The 17514-nt window shown below is 39.6% G+C and overlaps 2 protein-coding genes across 2 annotated transcripts in view; one reads left to right on the top strand and one right to left on the bottom strand.

Annotated features, from left to right (window-relative positions):
• The window catches only part of SLC5A10 (solute carrier family 5 member 10), a 1811293-nt gene that overhangs the window by 992844 nt on the left and 800935 nt on the right, over positions 1-17514 (top strand). Inside the window, exon 9 of the mRNA XM_044089581.1 lies at positions 456-591. Within this exon, the coding sequence (XP_043945516.1) occupies positions 456-591 (136 nt within the window). The remainder of the gene's footprint in view (positions 1-455; positions 592-17514) is intronic.
• FAM83G (family with sequence similarity 83 member G) overlaps positions 1-17514 on the bottom strand; it is a 254449-nt gene that overhangs the window by 12228 nt on the left and 224707 nt on the right. The window lies entirely within an intron of this gene.

Raw genomic sequence — 17514 nt, 5'->3', positions numbered from 1 at the left:
CTTAATTTTTGGCTGTAGCTGGTAACTATTAACTTTTGCTCTTCTGGAATGTGTCGCACATCAAGCAAACTGCTTACCTCTCCCTCTCCAGTGGCTATTTTTTGTAGAATGTTTTCATGTTTTGTGCCGGTTTCTATAAAATCTTGAAACCTTCTGCAAATAAAATTAAGGAACGGTACATATGTGGGAAACAAGACTGAAGCCTACTGCCTACATTTGTTCAGCACAAGAAAATATTGTGAAGCACTTTAAATTGTTAAAGTTAGCGTCACAGAAAAAAAACAAAGAAAAAAACTTTATGTAATGAAATGACCAAATGTGAGACAGTGTGTGCTAAGTAGTAAAAACTAATGAACAAATATACTGTCTCCTTATAATATCTAAATTCTAACATCAACCTTTCTTTCAGTTTGCCAAGCAGATTAAAATGTTTTTTTCTTTCTTTTTAATTTAAGGTCATCGTACAGAGATCCTTATCAGCGAAGAACCTGAGCCATGCAAAGGGAGGTTCAATATTAGCGAGTTACTTAAAAATGTTACCCGTAATCTTCATCATAATACCTGGAATGATAAGCCGCGCACTCTATCCAGGTACGACTTTCACACTTCCTTAATAACAAAAAGCTACTCAGTCATTTTCAGGCATGCCTTGGATACCATCTTTCTCCACTGTGAATACTAAATTGTGTAATACTGTGAACATGCATTTTTAAATGGTAGTGCTTTGTAAAATATACTTGAAACAGATGAATAATTTTAATACGTTACCCATGCAAGACACTTTTCTGAAAGATATTCCATTCATTGCTCTGTAGATCCCAAACAAATATCAGAAATATCTCATCACATCTAGATTTTGGCATTCTCATTGAAACACATCAACCAAGAAAATGGCCCTACCCTTGTATCAACCCCATTACTAAAGTGCCCTAGTCATGCAGTCAAACCAAGCAAATATAAACATCTTCAGACTTTTACTGTAACAGTCTTGAGCTTTCAGAGTTTACTGGTTGGATACAGTATACATATGCCTCAATTGCTGTGTCTTAAAAATTCCCCCTACTATATTACATACATCTCTCTCACACACGCATACAAACACACATGATTTATATATATATATATATATATATATATATATATATATATATATATATATATATATATACACACACACACACACACACACACACAAGTCTACATGAGGAGACTGAAATTCCATCTAATCATTTTACTTAACAGAGACAACAATACCAAAACCTTAGTTTAATGAACGTTACATACATACATGTGCTTACAAATATTTCAAGCACGGGCATTAATGCCCTTCAAGCTTGCCAATATACCAAAACAATTGTTCCCATAATAAGTATCCAGGCTGCTCTTAAAAATATCTAAACTAGTACTTGCTTTAATGTAATTTGGTAATCTGTTCCATGCATCAGCTACTCTTGTCAGAGAACCAATTAGTACACTTCTCATTCCCATAGAATCTTCTACATAGGTTGTCTGATGATGCTCTAGTACTTTTTGTTAATCCCAAACATTCCCAGAGGTAGTCACTAAATGCCCTATATACCTGAATAAGATCTCCTCTTAGATGTCTGTAAGAGACACTGTACAAGTTCAGATATTTTAGTCTTTCATAGTAACTTAAATTTTCACATCCGTGGACATCCTTGGTATATTTCCATTGTACTCTTTCCAGTTTACTCATGCTTTTTTCTTATAGGGTTTCTATATTGTTATTTCATACTTAAGTTTGGATCTAATGTAACTAACAAACAATGACTTCATTAATTTGGATTTCCTAGACTTTATCTTTTTATACAACCCATAGTTCTATAACTGTCATTAACCAATTGGTTGATATGATTAGAAAAACTTGTAGCTGAATCTACCCATATACCCAGGTCCTTAAATGAGTCTACAGTTTCAATCACCGTGTGCTGTATTAAATACTCGCCTTTCAATTTATGCCTACCAAATCTCATATGCTTAGTTTTTGAAGCATTTATCAGCATATTATTCTCCTGTGCCCACAGCACAATTTTTGATTCATAGCTGCTATTATATTGTTATAGAACAGCATGTTACAGGTGGTAATAGATCTGTTTTAGTACCAACCTATCCAGTTCTGACAATAACTTATCCAATATCACCTTCTCCATTATTTATATGTATGTATACGTTTACATCACTGGAATTTTAATTCTGAAAAGGAGGCAGTTGGCCTACATACAGAAATTTGCCCTTTTCCCCCACTGTAGTCGGATCTGTTGGTATATTTAGTTAAGGGGGTGTGGGGGGGGGCACAACCCCCACATGGGGGGGTGGCATGAAGTCCTCCCCACTTTGGTGAGTTTAACATAATTCAGTGTGCTTGTTTTTTATGCTGGCCAACTGCCTCCTTTCCCAAATTAAAATTCTCTTGATGTGAACATTTGTTAAACAAAGGCTTTGTTATTGTCATCTTGGTTAAGTAAAATTCGATTTAATGGAATTTCTGTCTATACAAGTAGACCCATATTATATACATACATACACACATTATACATATATATATATATATATATATATATATAATTTTAACTTCAAGATCACACATTCTCGGGGAAAGCGTATATTTCCCTATAATGAGAAGTGTGCGATCATCACACACCTGTGTATAACCTGTTTAGTCATTCAGATTTTGTCAGCTAAAATGGATGTCAACCAGCTTCAGTACACCCATACATATAAGAGCATGTTGAAATACTGACACCTTCTGTCATGAAATCAAAAACTCCAAAAATGTTTCACTGAAAGCACTTTCGATAAAACTCAGACACCCTTACAAGCTTAAATACACCTACTCCAAGGTCACACAACAGTAGATAAAAGGGAATTCTAAAAGTGCTTTCAGAGAAAGTTTTTCACCAAAATGGCAGTCGCAGAAAAACTGGACATGAATAATGTCAACACACCACAATGTTGATGGCAAAATCATCGGCCACAAAAATCAGACTGTCAACTGCTCATGCATGAGTAAAATCCTTGCCACATAAAGACATTGCTAAGCCCCACTGCACCCATTTCTAATTATATATACTAACTCCAAGATTGCAGAGTCCATGGGGAAAGGAAATATTCGTCCATCAGAGATAGTTAGTCTATCACACCTGTTAATCATGTGATGTCAGTTGGCTGTTAACATTGCAGTGTGCAGATGTAATTCAGTGAAGCCATATTTTTTTATATATATATATATATATATATATATATATATATATATATATATATATATATATATATATATATATATATATATATATATATATATATATAGCGATACATACATAATATACATTACATATGACCAAGTCACATGGGAAACTGAATAGGCAATGCGTCATGCCTTCATCTATGATCACGAGTTCATTACATTTGACACCAGTTTCTTAAAGACTACATGCTGATGATAGATTGCTACAGTAATCTTTCTCATCATGTCTGACTTTAAAGGGGAACTATGCAATTTCTCATACAACGAACAGCAAAAGACCTCATAGTCCTACACTTCATTTTATAAGACTTTCCCCTCCTCAGTACCCTAGAATTTAGCAAAAGAATAAACTAATCTTACATTCCAGTGCCGATGTGTGCTTCCTTGACCATCAGTACTAGTACTTGAGACACCTTACTACACACATTTATCTTCCTAGAATAGTTCATGCACTCATTTCTTCCTGTCTTGACTATTGCAGTGCCTTATACCCAGGGAGTCCTGATAAGAAACTCTCGGATTACAGGTGGTGCAGAACTCTGCAACCAGGTTATTTAATAATGTTTCTAAGTACCACCACATTTCCTTGGTTTTGCAGTATCTTTACTGTCAATGCATTTTCTACAAGGTCCTACTTTTAATTTATTCAGGATCTGCATGGCTTGGGTTCTCCCCATCTTTGAGAGCCATTGTCTTGATATAAGCCTCCTAGACTGCTCTTAGCACCACCACTATGCCACTTGGAGTCCTCAAGCTGTTGGGCATTTAATTACGAAGGTGATTCATCAGCCTGGTAGAAGGACTCACCAACCTTAGCTGAATATTTAAACAAGCATTAAAGATATATTTTTGGTTATTAATAGTAACTAATTTACATACTTAATTTTCTCTTTAGTTTGAAATTCTTATGAATGTTGTTCTTTACCTAGTTATTGCGGTTGTGATCTGCTTTTAATCACAAAATTGTGTACGATTCATTTGATCAAGTTTTGCAATGCCTGGTCCCATGCATGTAAATAAAAATAGCTTAGAACTTACATGTGGAGTGGGCATATACCTGCAGTAATATTACTAACATATGAGGAGAGCACACCATGTGACAGGGGGGTGACTGTTTCTTTTCCACTTGTGACAGCCATGTGCACTTTTGGCACATTTGTATTTATTCCCTTCTTATGAAGAGAATGAGTACAAAAGCAGTTTTTAGATTTAAAATGTATGCACCTCACTTGCACACTGTCACAGCAAGCTGCCCAGTGTTTTTCAGTGGTTTTGCATGCAGAATTTCACTTTTATGCCTTCTGCAGTTTAGTACACATACAGATGGGCACCCTGATGACACCCATCTTTGGGGTACCTTAGGAACTGTGTGCTAGGACTGGCTGGCTTCAGACTTCTCCATTAGCAGGTAATCAGATTCAGTAAAAAGGAAAAGTTTTAATTCCCATTACCTGTTCGTGGCACAGTATTCCTCATGTTTAATTCCCATTACCTGTTCGTGGCACAGTATTCCTCATGTTTAATTCCCATTACCTGTTCGTGGCACAGTATGCCTCATGTTTAATTCCCATTACCTGTTCATGGCACAGTATGCCTCATGTTTAATTCCCCATTACCTGTCCATGGCACAGTATGCCTCATGTTTAATTCCCATTACCTGTACAGTATGCCTCATGTTTAATTCCCATTACCTGTCCATGGCACAGTATGCCTCATGTTTAATTCCCATTACCTGTCCATGGCACAGTATGCCTCATGTTTAATTCCCATTACCTGTCCATGGCACAGTATGCCTCATGTTTAATTCCCATTACCTGTCCATGGCACAGTATGCCTCATGTTTAATTCCCATTACCTGTCCATGGCACAGTATGCCTCATGTTTAATTCCCATTACCTGTCCATGGCACAGTATGCCTCATGTTTAATTCCCATTACCTGTCCATGGCACAGTATGCCTCATGTTTAATTCCCATTACCTGTTCATGGCACAGTATGCCTCATATGGAGCAGGGATTCCAACATTGTCTACAGTGTGACCATCTTAATTGTGCCTTCTGAATTAACAGCATGCATGGAGAGGGGGAAACAGTACAGTTGTGTACACTTACCATAAATGTAGATGTTTGAGTGTATTCACTGTTGCATCACATATGGGTTGATTCCCAAAGCTGAAGAAAAGGGTGGAGGCAGTCAAGAAGACTGGGGGGCTGGCTAGGATGCCCTGCAAGATTGCAGTGACAACGCCTGCCCTGGATCTGGAGAAGACAAGCAGGTGGTAATACTTGGTGAAAGTATGAACAGAAGTCCATGTTGCAGCCTCCAGGATGTCCCTGGTGAGGACCCCTCTGAGGAAAGCTGCAGAGGTGGAGGTTGCTCTGGTGGAATGTGCCCTGACCCCCTTGGAGGGAGGTTTTCCATGCTGTTTGTAGCAGAAATGGATGCAATGTGCTATCCATTTGGAAATTGTTTGAATATGGCCTTGCCCTCTCTGCTCCTGCAGTGAATCTGGCTAGTAATTGATCAGTTTTTCTAAAAGATTTAGTTCTGTCTAGGTAGAGTCTAAGCTGTCTGTGCACATCTAGAGTGCAGAATCCTTTCCCTCTTGTTTTGTGGGTTAGAGGAAAAAGGTGGGCAAATGAATGGATTGGTTGAGAGCTACACTAGACACCACTTTTAGCATGAAGGATGGGTTAGTCCTGAGGAAGACCTTGTCAGCATGAAAAATGATGAATGGCTCTACAGCCATAAGTGCTTGTAGCTCTGATACTCTTCTAGCTGAAGTGATGGCCAGAAGCAAGGCTGTCTTCCAAGAGAGAACTTTCTCTGCTGAAGCTGCAGGTTCAAAGGGGGACAGGGTGAGCTTTTCCAACACAAAGTTTAGGTCCCAAGCTGGGGTAGGAGCTCTTCTGGGTGGCCTCAAGTTGTTAGCCCCTCTTAGGAACTGTTTGACGATAGGGTGCGAGAAAAGAGGTGGCTCTGTGCTGAAATGAGCAGAGATGGCAGAGACATGAATTTTAATAGAAGAGAAGGATAGACCCTTGTGTAGTAGGTCTGCTGGGTAGATCCAGGATGAGAGGTAGGGTGGGCTGTGCCGTTCTGGCTCCCTTAGGCTGGATCCAGGTGCAAAACCTTTTCCACTTGTCAGCACAAGACTTTCCAGTGCTGGGGCGTCTGGCCTCACATATAACATCTAGAACTAGTTTGCTTAGACTGGTAGCTTGAGGAGAGGTCAGGGAATACGCCAGGCTGCCAGACTGAGGGTCTGCAATTGGGGATACATGAATTCTCCATTCCTCTGGATCAGGAGTGTTGGGATCTGAGGTAGGTGCCATGGTGGCAGGGGTGACTGGCTGCGCAGCAGTGGGTACCAGTGCTGCCATGGCCAGTCTGGGGAAATCAGGATTGTGCTTGGTTTTTCCTCCCTTATTTTGAGCAGTACTCTGAAAGGATACAGCATCTACTTTCCAGGCCTTGCTGTGAGGTTACCTGGTACAGAATTTGCTGAGCTGATGATTGGAGTGGGAGGCAAAGAGGTCTACCTTTGGGGTGCACCATTTCTGGGTTGCAAGGGTAAAGGTTCTTTGGTCTAGCTGCCACTTGTGCGGGTCTAGCAGGTTTCTGATTAGGTTGTCTGCCAGAGAGTTTAGAGAGCCTGGCAGGAATTGTGCTAACAGGTGTAGTTGCATGGCTGCAGCCATGTGCCAAAGGGTCATGGCAAGCCTGCACAGAGGATAAGAGGGAGTCCCTCCCTGCTTGTTGATGTACCACACCACCGTGGTGTTGCTGTTTTGATCAGCAGAGGCCCCGAGGAGAATAGGGCTCTGAAACTGTCAGGGCATGCTGAACAGCTAACATCTCTTTTGGTTGATATGCAGATGTATTTGATTTGGGCTCCATTGGCCCTGAATGTACCTGCCACCCAGGTGTGCACCCCAGGCATAGTCTGATGTATCTGTGGTCAGGGTCTGGGCAGTGTGGGGTAGTGAGAAGGGAAGTCCACTTGTGACAGCATGCTGCTGCCCACCAAAAAAAAAATCTTTTCTTAGACAAGGTATCATTGGTACAAGTGTTTCCAGGTCTTGAGTGCCGACACCAAAGGCTTTTTAGGTACCACTGTAGTTTCCTCATATGCAGTCTGGCATATAGAATGAGTAAAATGCAAGAAAGCCATGAACCCTACAGCTTGCAGGATTTTCCTTGCAGATAACTGGGTCCCGGTGGCTAGTTGAGAGAAGCAGGTTGTCAGGTTTGTTTTTCTGATGTAAGGAATGCCATTTGGGATGCTGTGTCCAGGCTTGCTCCCAGGAATACAATTTATGTGGGTACTAGTTTTGATTTCTTTTCGATGATAGTATACCCCAGGGAGGTCAGTAGGTGCTTTAGCAGCTTTTCCTGACTGTCTGCCTGAATCAGGCAGTTGTCTAAGTATGGGTAAATTTGAACATTTCTTTGCCTGCAAAAAAGCAAAGGCGGGAGCCAGACATTTGTGAAAACTCTGGTAGCAGTGGATAAGCCAAAGGGAAGCGCAGAGAACTGAAAGTGCAGTGATCCTGCTCTGAAACATAGGTATTTCCTGTATGATTCCCTGATTGGGATGTGTAGGTAGGCCTCTTTTAGGTCTAGGGTGGCTAACCAAACATCCTTAGAGAGCATAGACGAAGCTGCTGGAGGGTGAGCATTTTGAATTTTAGTATCACCAGAAAGGTGTTTAGAATGGATAGGTCGAGGAAGGGGTACCAGGAAGAGTCTGGAGTAGAAACCTTGGCCTGTCTATTCTGCAGGAACATATTCTATTGCTCTCATAGAGAGGAGGGAAAGGCTTGCTTTTTGGCCTCTGCCCCACTGGTTTGGGGGAAGATCTGGGAACCCCTTTTGTGGTTGGCAGAGTGTGAAAATAACATTTGTATCCCTGGGACACTATATTGAGGACCCAGCAGTTGTTGGTAATGGTGGTGCATTTGCTTGTGTGGAAGGAGAGTTTTCCTCCTAGGGGCAAGTGCAAGTGGGCAGAGGAAGGGGTGGAAGTGTAAAGTCATTGTGAGCTCTTACCATAAGGGGTGGCTTTGCACTCCCTGGTTTTAAAGAGGAGGAACTCTATTGCTTAGATCTCTGCATTCCCTGGGGCGGTTGTCTGGGGGGGGGGGCTGCTTCCTCTGGGTCTGGGCTGAGCTGACCTGGGGGGGGGGGGGCAGGAAAGGACCAGTGATTGGAGGGGCAATGTCTACTGAACCTTGGTGGCTGGACCTGTAAGAAGTCTAACTGTCTGCATAGATTTAGCTTTTTCTTCCATCTTTTTAGGACCTCTTCTGCCTTGGTGCCAAATAAGTTGTCTTTGTGCAAGAGTGCGTCCAATAATTTGGATTTGACATGGTCTGGCAAGGTCTGTTCCTTAATTAAGCCAAGCATGTCTTCTAAGTACAGAACCAGTAACTGCTGCCCTGCAAGATGCTTCTATGGCGTCAAAACCACTTTGTAAGGTGTGCTAAGTTACTTGACTTGCAGAATGCATCAACTCTTGTAACTCTATTTTCCACACAAACAGGGAAAGATATTTTTTGTTTGAGGAGTTCCATGGTATGCTGCTGATATTTCAGTATATGGAACTGACAATTTAATGCTCTAATAGCAAAAGTAGCAGAGGTGTATACTTGTATAGCCCATCTAATGCTCGGGAATCCCTAGCTGAGGGGGTGGGATTCTTAGCTGAAGTTGCTTTGATTCCTTTAGGTCCTTGAGAGATGACCTCAAGGTCAGCAGTAGGATTTTTGAAAATAAATTTGAGAGAGTCAGGGACTCTATAGTACCTGTCAGGTTGCCTGGGAGCAGGAGGGAGGGTGTCAGGGGTCAGACTGGATTCCATAAAAAACATGCACAACATCCAGGACAGGAGGAACAGCCAGCGGTCTGTGCTGTGGAAGATATAAGAATTCCCAGTCTCTTTTTTGACTGTGGATAGTCCTGACATTCCATTGGAAATGCTCCCTTAAAGTATGTAGGGTTTCTCCAAAGGAAAAGACCTGGGGTGGAGAGGCCTCTAGGGATGGATTCCTCCATCAGAATCTTCATAAGCAGAGGGGGGTTGCATATCTTCATATTCAGATGCATCAGAGTCATTGGACTCCTGTTCAGATAAAACTACTGGGGACAAGTCTCTTTTCTTTTGGAAGAGGTAGCCTGGCTTCCCCTGATAAGCATTATAAGGTCTTCTGCCTGTTTAAGCATTTGAGACTGAGGCAAGGAAACAAGGGCTGAGCTTGGGTCATTGTTTTTTTGTGTGTGTTTCTTACCCTGGGCCAAAGAAACTCTGTAGTTTTTAAAACAACTGTAGATGCGAAAGAAGTAGTTAGTCTGTGTCGAGTATTGGTAGTGTGAAGTACTTCCTCGGAAGCCGGTGCCTGCTCACGGCTCTGGACCCATCCAAGGTAGAGACATCCGCAGGATCTTTAGTCAGAGAGTCTCGTGGCATACCGGACTCTGAAAGGGTCTCAGTAGCGGCCTGTGAATCCACAGAAGCATGCATCAGGGGCTGCGAAAGTGACTCACTGAGGAATGGAGAAATGACGACTAGCTTAATGGAAGCATCGTCAGCAGTTTTGGACCTGTGCGGACTTGTCTCTGTCTTTATCCTTACATTTTTTCGGAAGATCGGTTGTCGGATGGCTTACTGAAGTCATATTGGAATTCGGGGACTGAGAGCAAAAATATCTAGCTAGAATAAGGGCTCAATGACATATAGTTCTGGTGTTGAACAAAGCACAGAAGTGACAGAGGGGTACGTTGTGGTCTGGGCCTAAGCAAGTGATGCAGTAGGAATGAAAGTCTCAGTGTGGTATTCACTTTCCACAGGCGAGACCAGTTAACTTTTTCTGACATCAGTTAAAGCAAGAAGAAAAGGATCCCCAACAGGGTACTTAGCTTTAGAAGACTAACTTCAATTTGCAAATGAAAAACTCAGGTAGCGGCCGACCGGCACTCTTGCGAACTGCCTCTGCTTCGGGCTCCTCGGCAAGAAAGATTAATGTAATGGCGTCGGCTGCCAGTTTTTATACCACTGATGACCTGATGTCAGTCCTGAAGCGACAGCAACCGACGCAGAAATACTAATCCTCTGGTATTCGAGCCGACTGAGGGCTACCCTGGCAAGAATAACCCAAATGTGATGACTGCAAAGTGAAACACGAAGAACATCGGTGTAGTGGGTTTAATGTAGTGTTGCAGGATGCTGGATGTCCTCTGCAATACCACCAGTTACTGGAATCCAGCTCATGATTTCTTAAACCCAAACCTTAATATTCTTAATGGACAACTGTGCATGGATGTGCCATGCACATCCATTATTCAAGGGCAATGTGCCACTCTCCTCCGTACCAACTCTGAGTTGTACTGAATAAAGGTGATAACAGCAATGCAAGACTTCTCTTCAAAATGTTACTTGGCATATAGAGAGTTAACAGTTTATCATCATATTACAGAGTTACTTACTGCCCACAACATTTTAAAAAAAGCATTATTTCATGTATTTCTATGACTTGCTAAATGAAGACTGTAGGAGTATTACATGGGTGTGATACTTAACACCATTATGTACTTTAATGTACATTGTTTTATTTTGTGATTAATGTACTATATTGTCCATGGCAGTTTTTGAAATGTGTGCAAACAGATCAGTTCTCTATCCTGGTAAAAAATAATTAAATAATTACAAATGATAATTCATACTTAATGTTAGCAGATATACAACAGAGCAAGAAAGATCAAGAAATAGTAATGTGTGTGCAGAAAATACAGATCAGAGCCCAAAATATAAATCTGGTGACATCTCTGGCAAGTATGGCGTGACTTTTTACAGAATAATTCTGCAGAGCTTGTTTACAGCAGGAAAGACAAACTACCAATCCATTAACTCCAAAAAAGTCTTAATTAACCTTTGATACAAGTCGCATCTTAATCTACAAGCATATATGGATGTAACACTGTATCTATCATCCTTGTGTAGGAATGGCAACATCTTAGTATTGCATTAACAAAACTTTTATCAATTGTTTATTAAAATGTCTTTTAAGATCAAAGTACATTTCTTTCCTATATGTTTTTCCTTGAGCTTCATACAGGACAGCTATACAGGATGGAAACTTCAAAGTGATTTTTTTTATAATAAAGTTATTTTTAGCCAGAATTAGAAATGGCCTTTCATTTGAGGCACCATGTTGTAAACTCTGTTAAGTGTTACAATTTTATAATGTTCACAACAGTAACATGGTCAACAAGAATATTATCAGTGTACTGCTCAGAGAAACAGGTACAAAGGTTATAATCTCCACAAAGTGTTGTTTATCCCAGCACTGACTTAGAACATCTCACCTATCACATGCTAGTAAACAAGTTTTTACCTCTTATTGTCTCTGGTCTGTAAATATTCACCCCAGAGAGAGAGATTTGAAGTTGGGGAAAAACATGAAGCCAAATCCTGATACCTTTTCTAAACATACAGAAAAGTCTTACTTAGGGTAGAAAAAAAGTGAATACAAAAAAAGATAAGGACTTAACTCAGTGGAGAAGAGACTACAGGCAATTTACATCTGAAACCGTGAAAGTGAACCTTGGTCAACGTATTTGCACTGGTAACTTCATAGCATTTGTTTTAACACCAGTAACCACATAATGACAGACAGAGGGACAAAGTGCATTCTAAAATGTCTCCACTATTCCCTTCCAGTTATCTTTCACTTCTACATCTGGTAGAACAAGGCGGTGTATTTTCATAGCATTTGTTTTAACACCAGTAACCACATAATGACAGACAGAGGGACAAAGTGCATTCTAAAATGTATTCCCTTCCAGTTATCTTTCACTTCTACATCTGGTAGTACAAGGCGGTGTATTTTCTTCACCAGCTGAGGAGTGGCAGTTAAGCTGGAACTGAAGGCATCTTTTCGAGTTAGCATTTAAACTAATTTATATGTTTGTTATCTGGTTCCCATGATTTCATCTATAGAAATACTGAATGTTATTTAGTTTATGTCAAAGAAGATGGCCAAACCTCGTTTTCCTTAAAATCATAAACAGAATAATCATACCTACAGCTTGAACAGGAATAGTCTGAAATGGTGATAGATTGCAGTGTGGGTTTTGGAATGAAATGTTATAATGATCATAATGGCAGATTTACAGCCTGTAAGAGAGTGATCCATTTGTAGCTATGTCTTGGCTAACACACTGTATGGTATTGTTCTCTTAGGTGTTCTATGCTTGGACAAAGAAGTGCTCATGAAACTTAGGTTCTCCCTCCTTACTAATAAAATGTCTATAAACTTTTTAATGTATGGCATTTTTAATGGATGTTATGTAATGTGAGTTTCACTGTTTGAGCTTCTAAATACTTAATGTTTGTTCTTCATATGCATTACTAATTTTTATTTGACAGCTTTGGGCACTTGTGTGGCCCCATCCCTGAAACTTGGATTGACTGTGTTGGCGTGCCAAACCCATTTAGCAGAAGTAAATGCATCAAAATGTTACATGTAATGAGGAGCATTTTTATACTACAGTTTCTTTCTCTGATAGAAAGATCCAGGTCATTTCTTAGTTCTATTGTATACCACTACAAATGTCAACACAGCAGGACAAAGCAAACATCCATTTGAGTTTAAATTAATTAAATGGTTTCTATGGTGATTTGTAAATTGACATCCTGAATATGCCCCCCTCAAAATGCAATTCATAAGAGTGCATGACTACAATGAAACCCCCCCCCCCCATATTGTATCAACCCCATACACATACCTATTAACCACTCAGTGTAAGAAATTTGGGCAAAGCCAAAAAATAATGGAGGGAAAAGGGCCCAAAATTAGGGGCATACTTTAATTATTGCTGTTATAAAGTTAGTAAGTTGCTAGACTAACAGGTTTTCATTAGTGTATTTTTTCTGAAGGATATGAAATCTGAAACTTGAATGTCTGACATTATTTATTGACTTCAGTCTTCTGATTTGTTAGAAACCATAGACTGCATGAGGAACAGGCAAAAATATGGCACTAAAATCTGGACATAGGATTAGAATAGTTGAGGGGTACAGAGGGCTTATTCTCTTAATGCCAGTTTGAGAATGTGATTAGGCAGGACTGCGTTTGATGCATTATCTTTCAGTCAGCCAATACTAAACATTGGTGTTTTTCAAAACTTTATTTCTGCTGACATCCTAGGAGATACCACATTTTCCCTTCTGTATGCATCAGGTGACAATGCAGCAGATTATTCATTTTTTTCTTTTAGCAACACTTTTTCTTCTTCTTTATTCAGTTAAATAAGGTATGGTCTTGGCTAAATGTACTGGAGACTTACTTTACAGAAGTGAATTACCTTAGCAGGGGACTACACACTGCTGGTTACTGACCAAACTAATGTGTAATTAAACACATTTCTTTCACAGTAACAGACAAACTTAAAAATGATGCACATAACACTACTGAGGGCAACACGTTTTACATGATGTCACTGGCACTGTGGCATCGACTGGTAGAATCCTGACTTTGATCCATCAAGTCTGGATTACAGTAAAGAACCAGGTGCTGCAGAAGCCAGCTAAAGGAGGGGGTGCAAAAAGGCAATGCTTTTCTGTTTCACTTGGGGGATTTAGGGATGCACTGCATGGTGCATCTTCTCCTAACGCATCAATGCTGGAGACTGGAGGGGGGGAATCGGTTCCACAAGGCGGGTATACCACTTACAGGAGTGAGTGGCAGTCTTATATGGCACCCAGTGCTTGCCAACCCCTAGAATACAGCAAAAAGAATCTCCTGATGGCTGTCTGTATAATGGCCATATAGTGACCAACTGTCATCCAAATGTGGACGAATGGTGGGGGTTGCAGTAATCTGTTGTACACCAGGCAGGAACAGAAATAAAAAAGTTCTTCAGTATTACATTTTGTTTCTGAACAGCAATGTTGAAAATAACATCAACTTTGCACTTCCTTGTCACTTTCTGACAGGGAAAACTAAAATCACTGATTGCACCTCACTTCTACAGGACAGCTGTTGCTTTAGAGTTAATACTCAAGTTTTTGATTTGCTTATTGAGTGTTTCATGGTAAAGTATACACATTTTATTTAAGAAACAAATCTGACTTAACAGTTTGAATGTTGTATTTATTCCTAAAAGCACTCCGAAGTTAAAGGTTACTGATTAAACCATTCTGTCAAAGTATATAAAATGGTTGGGACTGATCACATCAATGACCATCTTGTCAAAACTCATTTGTAGCAGTGTGATGCATCAAATGGACTTTTGATAAAAAAAAAAAACAAACAAAAGAAAACCTTACACCCCACATGGAGGGGGCTACACCCATTTACTTTAAAGGTAACCAAACCTCAGGGGTATATTTTAAACACATTCACTAGGGCCCCTGGATACATCTGTGTAAAACAGACTTGGTCTGCATAGTTATCTACAGAATTAACAAATGCTATTCAAGACATATCTCCATAATGTGGTGTGATTTATTCTTGGCTTACAATTAAATTCTTAAAAAAAGGTTGTATATTTTTAATTTAAAAGTATTTACAAATACTTTTCCATTGGTAGTTTTTTTTTTATTACCATGGGGACAGTGATGAGTTGCACGTAGTACATCAATGAGTGATGTGTGGCCACTTTTTAAGTTTAGTGAAATAGGAGTTTGGTTTTGTTGTTAATTATTTTTATATGACTGGAGGTGGATGAGAGAATATGAGACTATTGGTAGATCCATGTATTTACTCTGAATGAATTATGTATTTCTTTTGTTTTTAGTTGATGTTTCTGAATTTGGCACATAGCCTGGAGAGGTTAGAGCAGTCTGCGTTCTGCTGCCCATTTCAAATTGTTCCTTTGTATTTTCTATATTTTACACCTCTGACTAAATGGCAAACAGCCAGTCAGATGAGAAGATTTACAGAACTACCTCCCTGCTACTGTACAACAACAAATGTGGATCCTTCCACATGTTTCCAGACTTGGCACAGTATTCACGGACATTCCTCTTTAGAGAAGCAGACTCCTTAATAAACCCCCTATTTAGAAGTATAGTTGTAGACAGACCATGAATACGGTAATGGTAATGATCTATAGCAGAACACCCTATCAAAGATTTTCCACATTTTTGTGGGCAGTGAGTAGTAAACTAATCTAGGAGTCCAGAGGTTATGTTTTACACTAGTGCTCAAATGTTTTCATATGCCAGGGAATAATGTATACAAATTGACACAGTACATGCCGAAACATCTAAGGGCAAATGTAAAGTGAACTGAATACCATAATGCAGGATTACATACAGCAGGTAAGCCAGGATTTTTGTAATCGGCTTCCAGACTGCTACATGCCTTTCCCAAGACATAGCCAGTAATTTCTGATTTATGCAACAAGCTGCTTTGCTATGTCCCATCCATTCATGTTCATGCTTATTAAAGCAGATGCAGCTATCTTTAAAATGTTTTATTGTTGGGTTGTAAGCAGATAAAATATGTTCTGGACCATTTTACAGCAATACATTTCAAAATCCTGAATTAGCTAGATTATAACAGATGCAGGAGAGGACATCTCCTTAGTTGCAGCATTCCTTTATTGGAGATCAATAATGTTTAACTGTAGCTAGTTGGGAAGGTCAAAGGAAGGAAAAGTCATTTCGAGAAAATGTTATAAAATTCACAAAAAGAAGAGAGAGAGGAACAGATGGGAGGAAAATAGAATTCAGAAAGATGGGAAAGATCTTAAGAAAAAATTCCTGGGGAATGCAAATGAAAACAATTACAAATGAACATCTGAACTAGCAGAGGCTTTCCTTCCAGTTCAAGTCAAAACCAGCTGACAGTACGGCTTTCAAGATCTGCAGGTGTACACCCTTTCACAACTAAAATGTATTTTGTATACTTGTGAGAGACAAAACACGTGTTGGTTTACTTCAGTCTAGTTTGAAAAATATTAACCTGAGAGAGGGAGAAAGAATGATCATGGAAAATTTCCTACTGTCAGTACAAAAAGAAATGAATATACACCAGCTGGTAAATTAAATTATGTTTTCAGTTAGGAGCAGGAAGTGACATCATACTGATCCAGGATGCAGTTTGTGTTTTCATATACGACTTGTGTTATTGAAGTAATACTATAAATTCATACATACATTGAATAACTAGCACAAAATGGATTTTAATGGGGGGGTAATATCTTCACATCATCTAGAACATTTTTTAATATTCTAAGGCACGAATGCAGGCAATGCACATAATGTAGCACAGTCTTAAATACAGAACAAGATTTGGGCATTCACTGTAAACATTGCACATCAGTATCAGGTCATCTGGGTTAGTGGCCTTGACATCTTTATTGGTCACTTTAATACAGCTAGTGGCCCATCCATTTAATGGACTTAACTAATACTGATACAAATATCACGGCTCCCTTTTCAGATCTTCTTATGGCACCCATTCCAGTAGTAGTTTTTCCTCACTGTACCAGTTTAAATGGAATTCAGAAGTGTTTCATCAGTCTGTCAGTTCTAAAGGATACTTCTCGGACTTTCTTCAAAACTCATTCCCACAGAATGAATACAATTGAACCACAAGTTATTAAAAGTGGGGAAAAAAATAAAAAGTTTTGCATGGTTACAAGCCCCCTACACCTTGCCATACCCCACATCTCTAAAATTACTAAATGCAAGATAACACAACACTCGGAGCAAGAAGAAACTTTATTAGTCCAATTTGCATTCCCCCTACACACAACTTGGAATTTGTTGATTCCTCATTTCATTGAAACACCAAATTCATTTTTAAAAAAGCTGAAAAGTTAAAAAAATGAATAAACTAAATGTCTTCCATACTACACACATGCACACAGAGCCCTGAATACATTTTTAAATTGTCAGTCACCATACTCCCATCTTAAAGCAACTAGTTAATAAAATTGCTGTCCATGCTGAATGGAAAAATGAAGTTTTACATTTTTAGGATGGGAAGGATTTTTTTTTAACCCATCTACACTTCTGCACCCCTCACCACCTTTGCTAGCAAGGGAAGTGCAATGCCTGCTGTGACAAACCCTGTGTGGGTTCATGCTTCTTTACCCAATGTTGATAATTTAGTAAGGAAACAACTTTTGATGGACATACACACCCAGAAATACATGCTTCTAGAAAATGCAACACTAGATTTCTGCAGGTAGTGCTCCCAAATTTGGGCCTTACCAAAAGCAACACCTCATTCTCAC

The sequence above is a fragment of the Protopterus annectens genome, chromosome 12.part0 (assembly GCF_019279795.1).
Source record: "Protopterus annectens isolate FY-2018-M chromosome 12.part0, PAN1.0, whole genome shotgun sequence".
NCBI lineage: Eukaryota > Metazoa > Chordata > Ceratodontiformes > Protopteridae > Protopterus > Protopterus annectens.
Note: the sequence above shows the minus strand (reverse complement) of the source record. Positions and strands in the feature narration are given on the sequence as shown.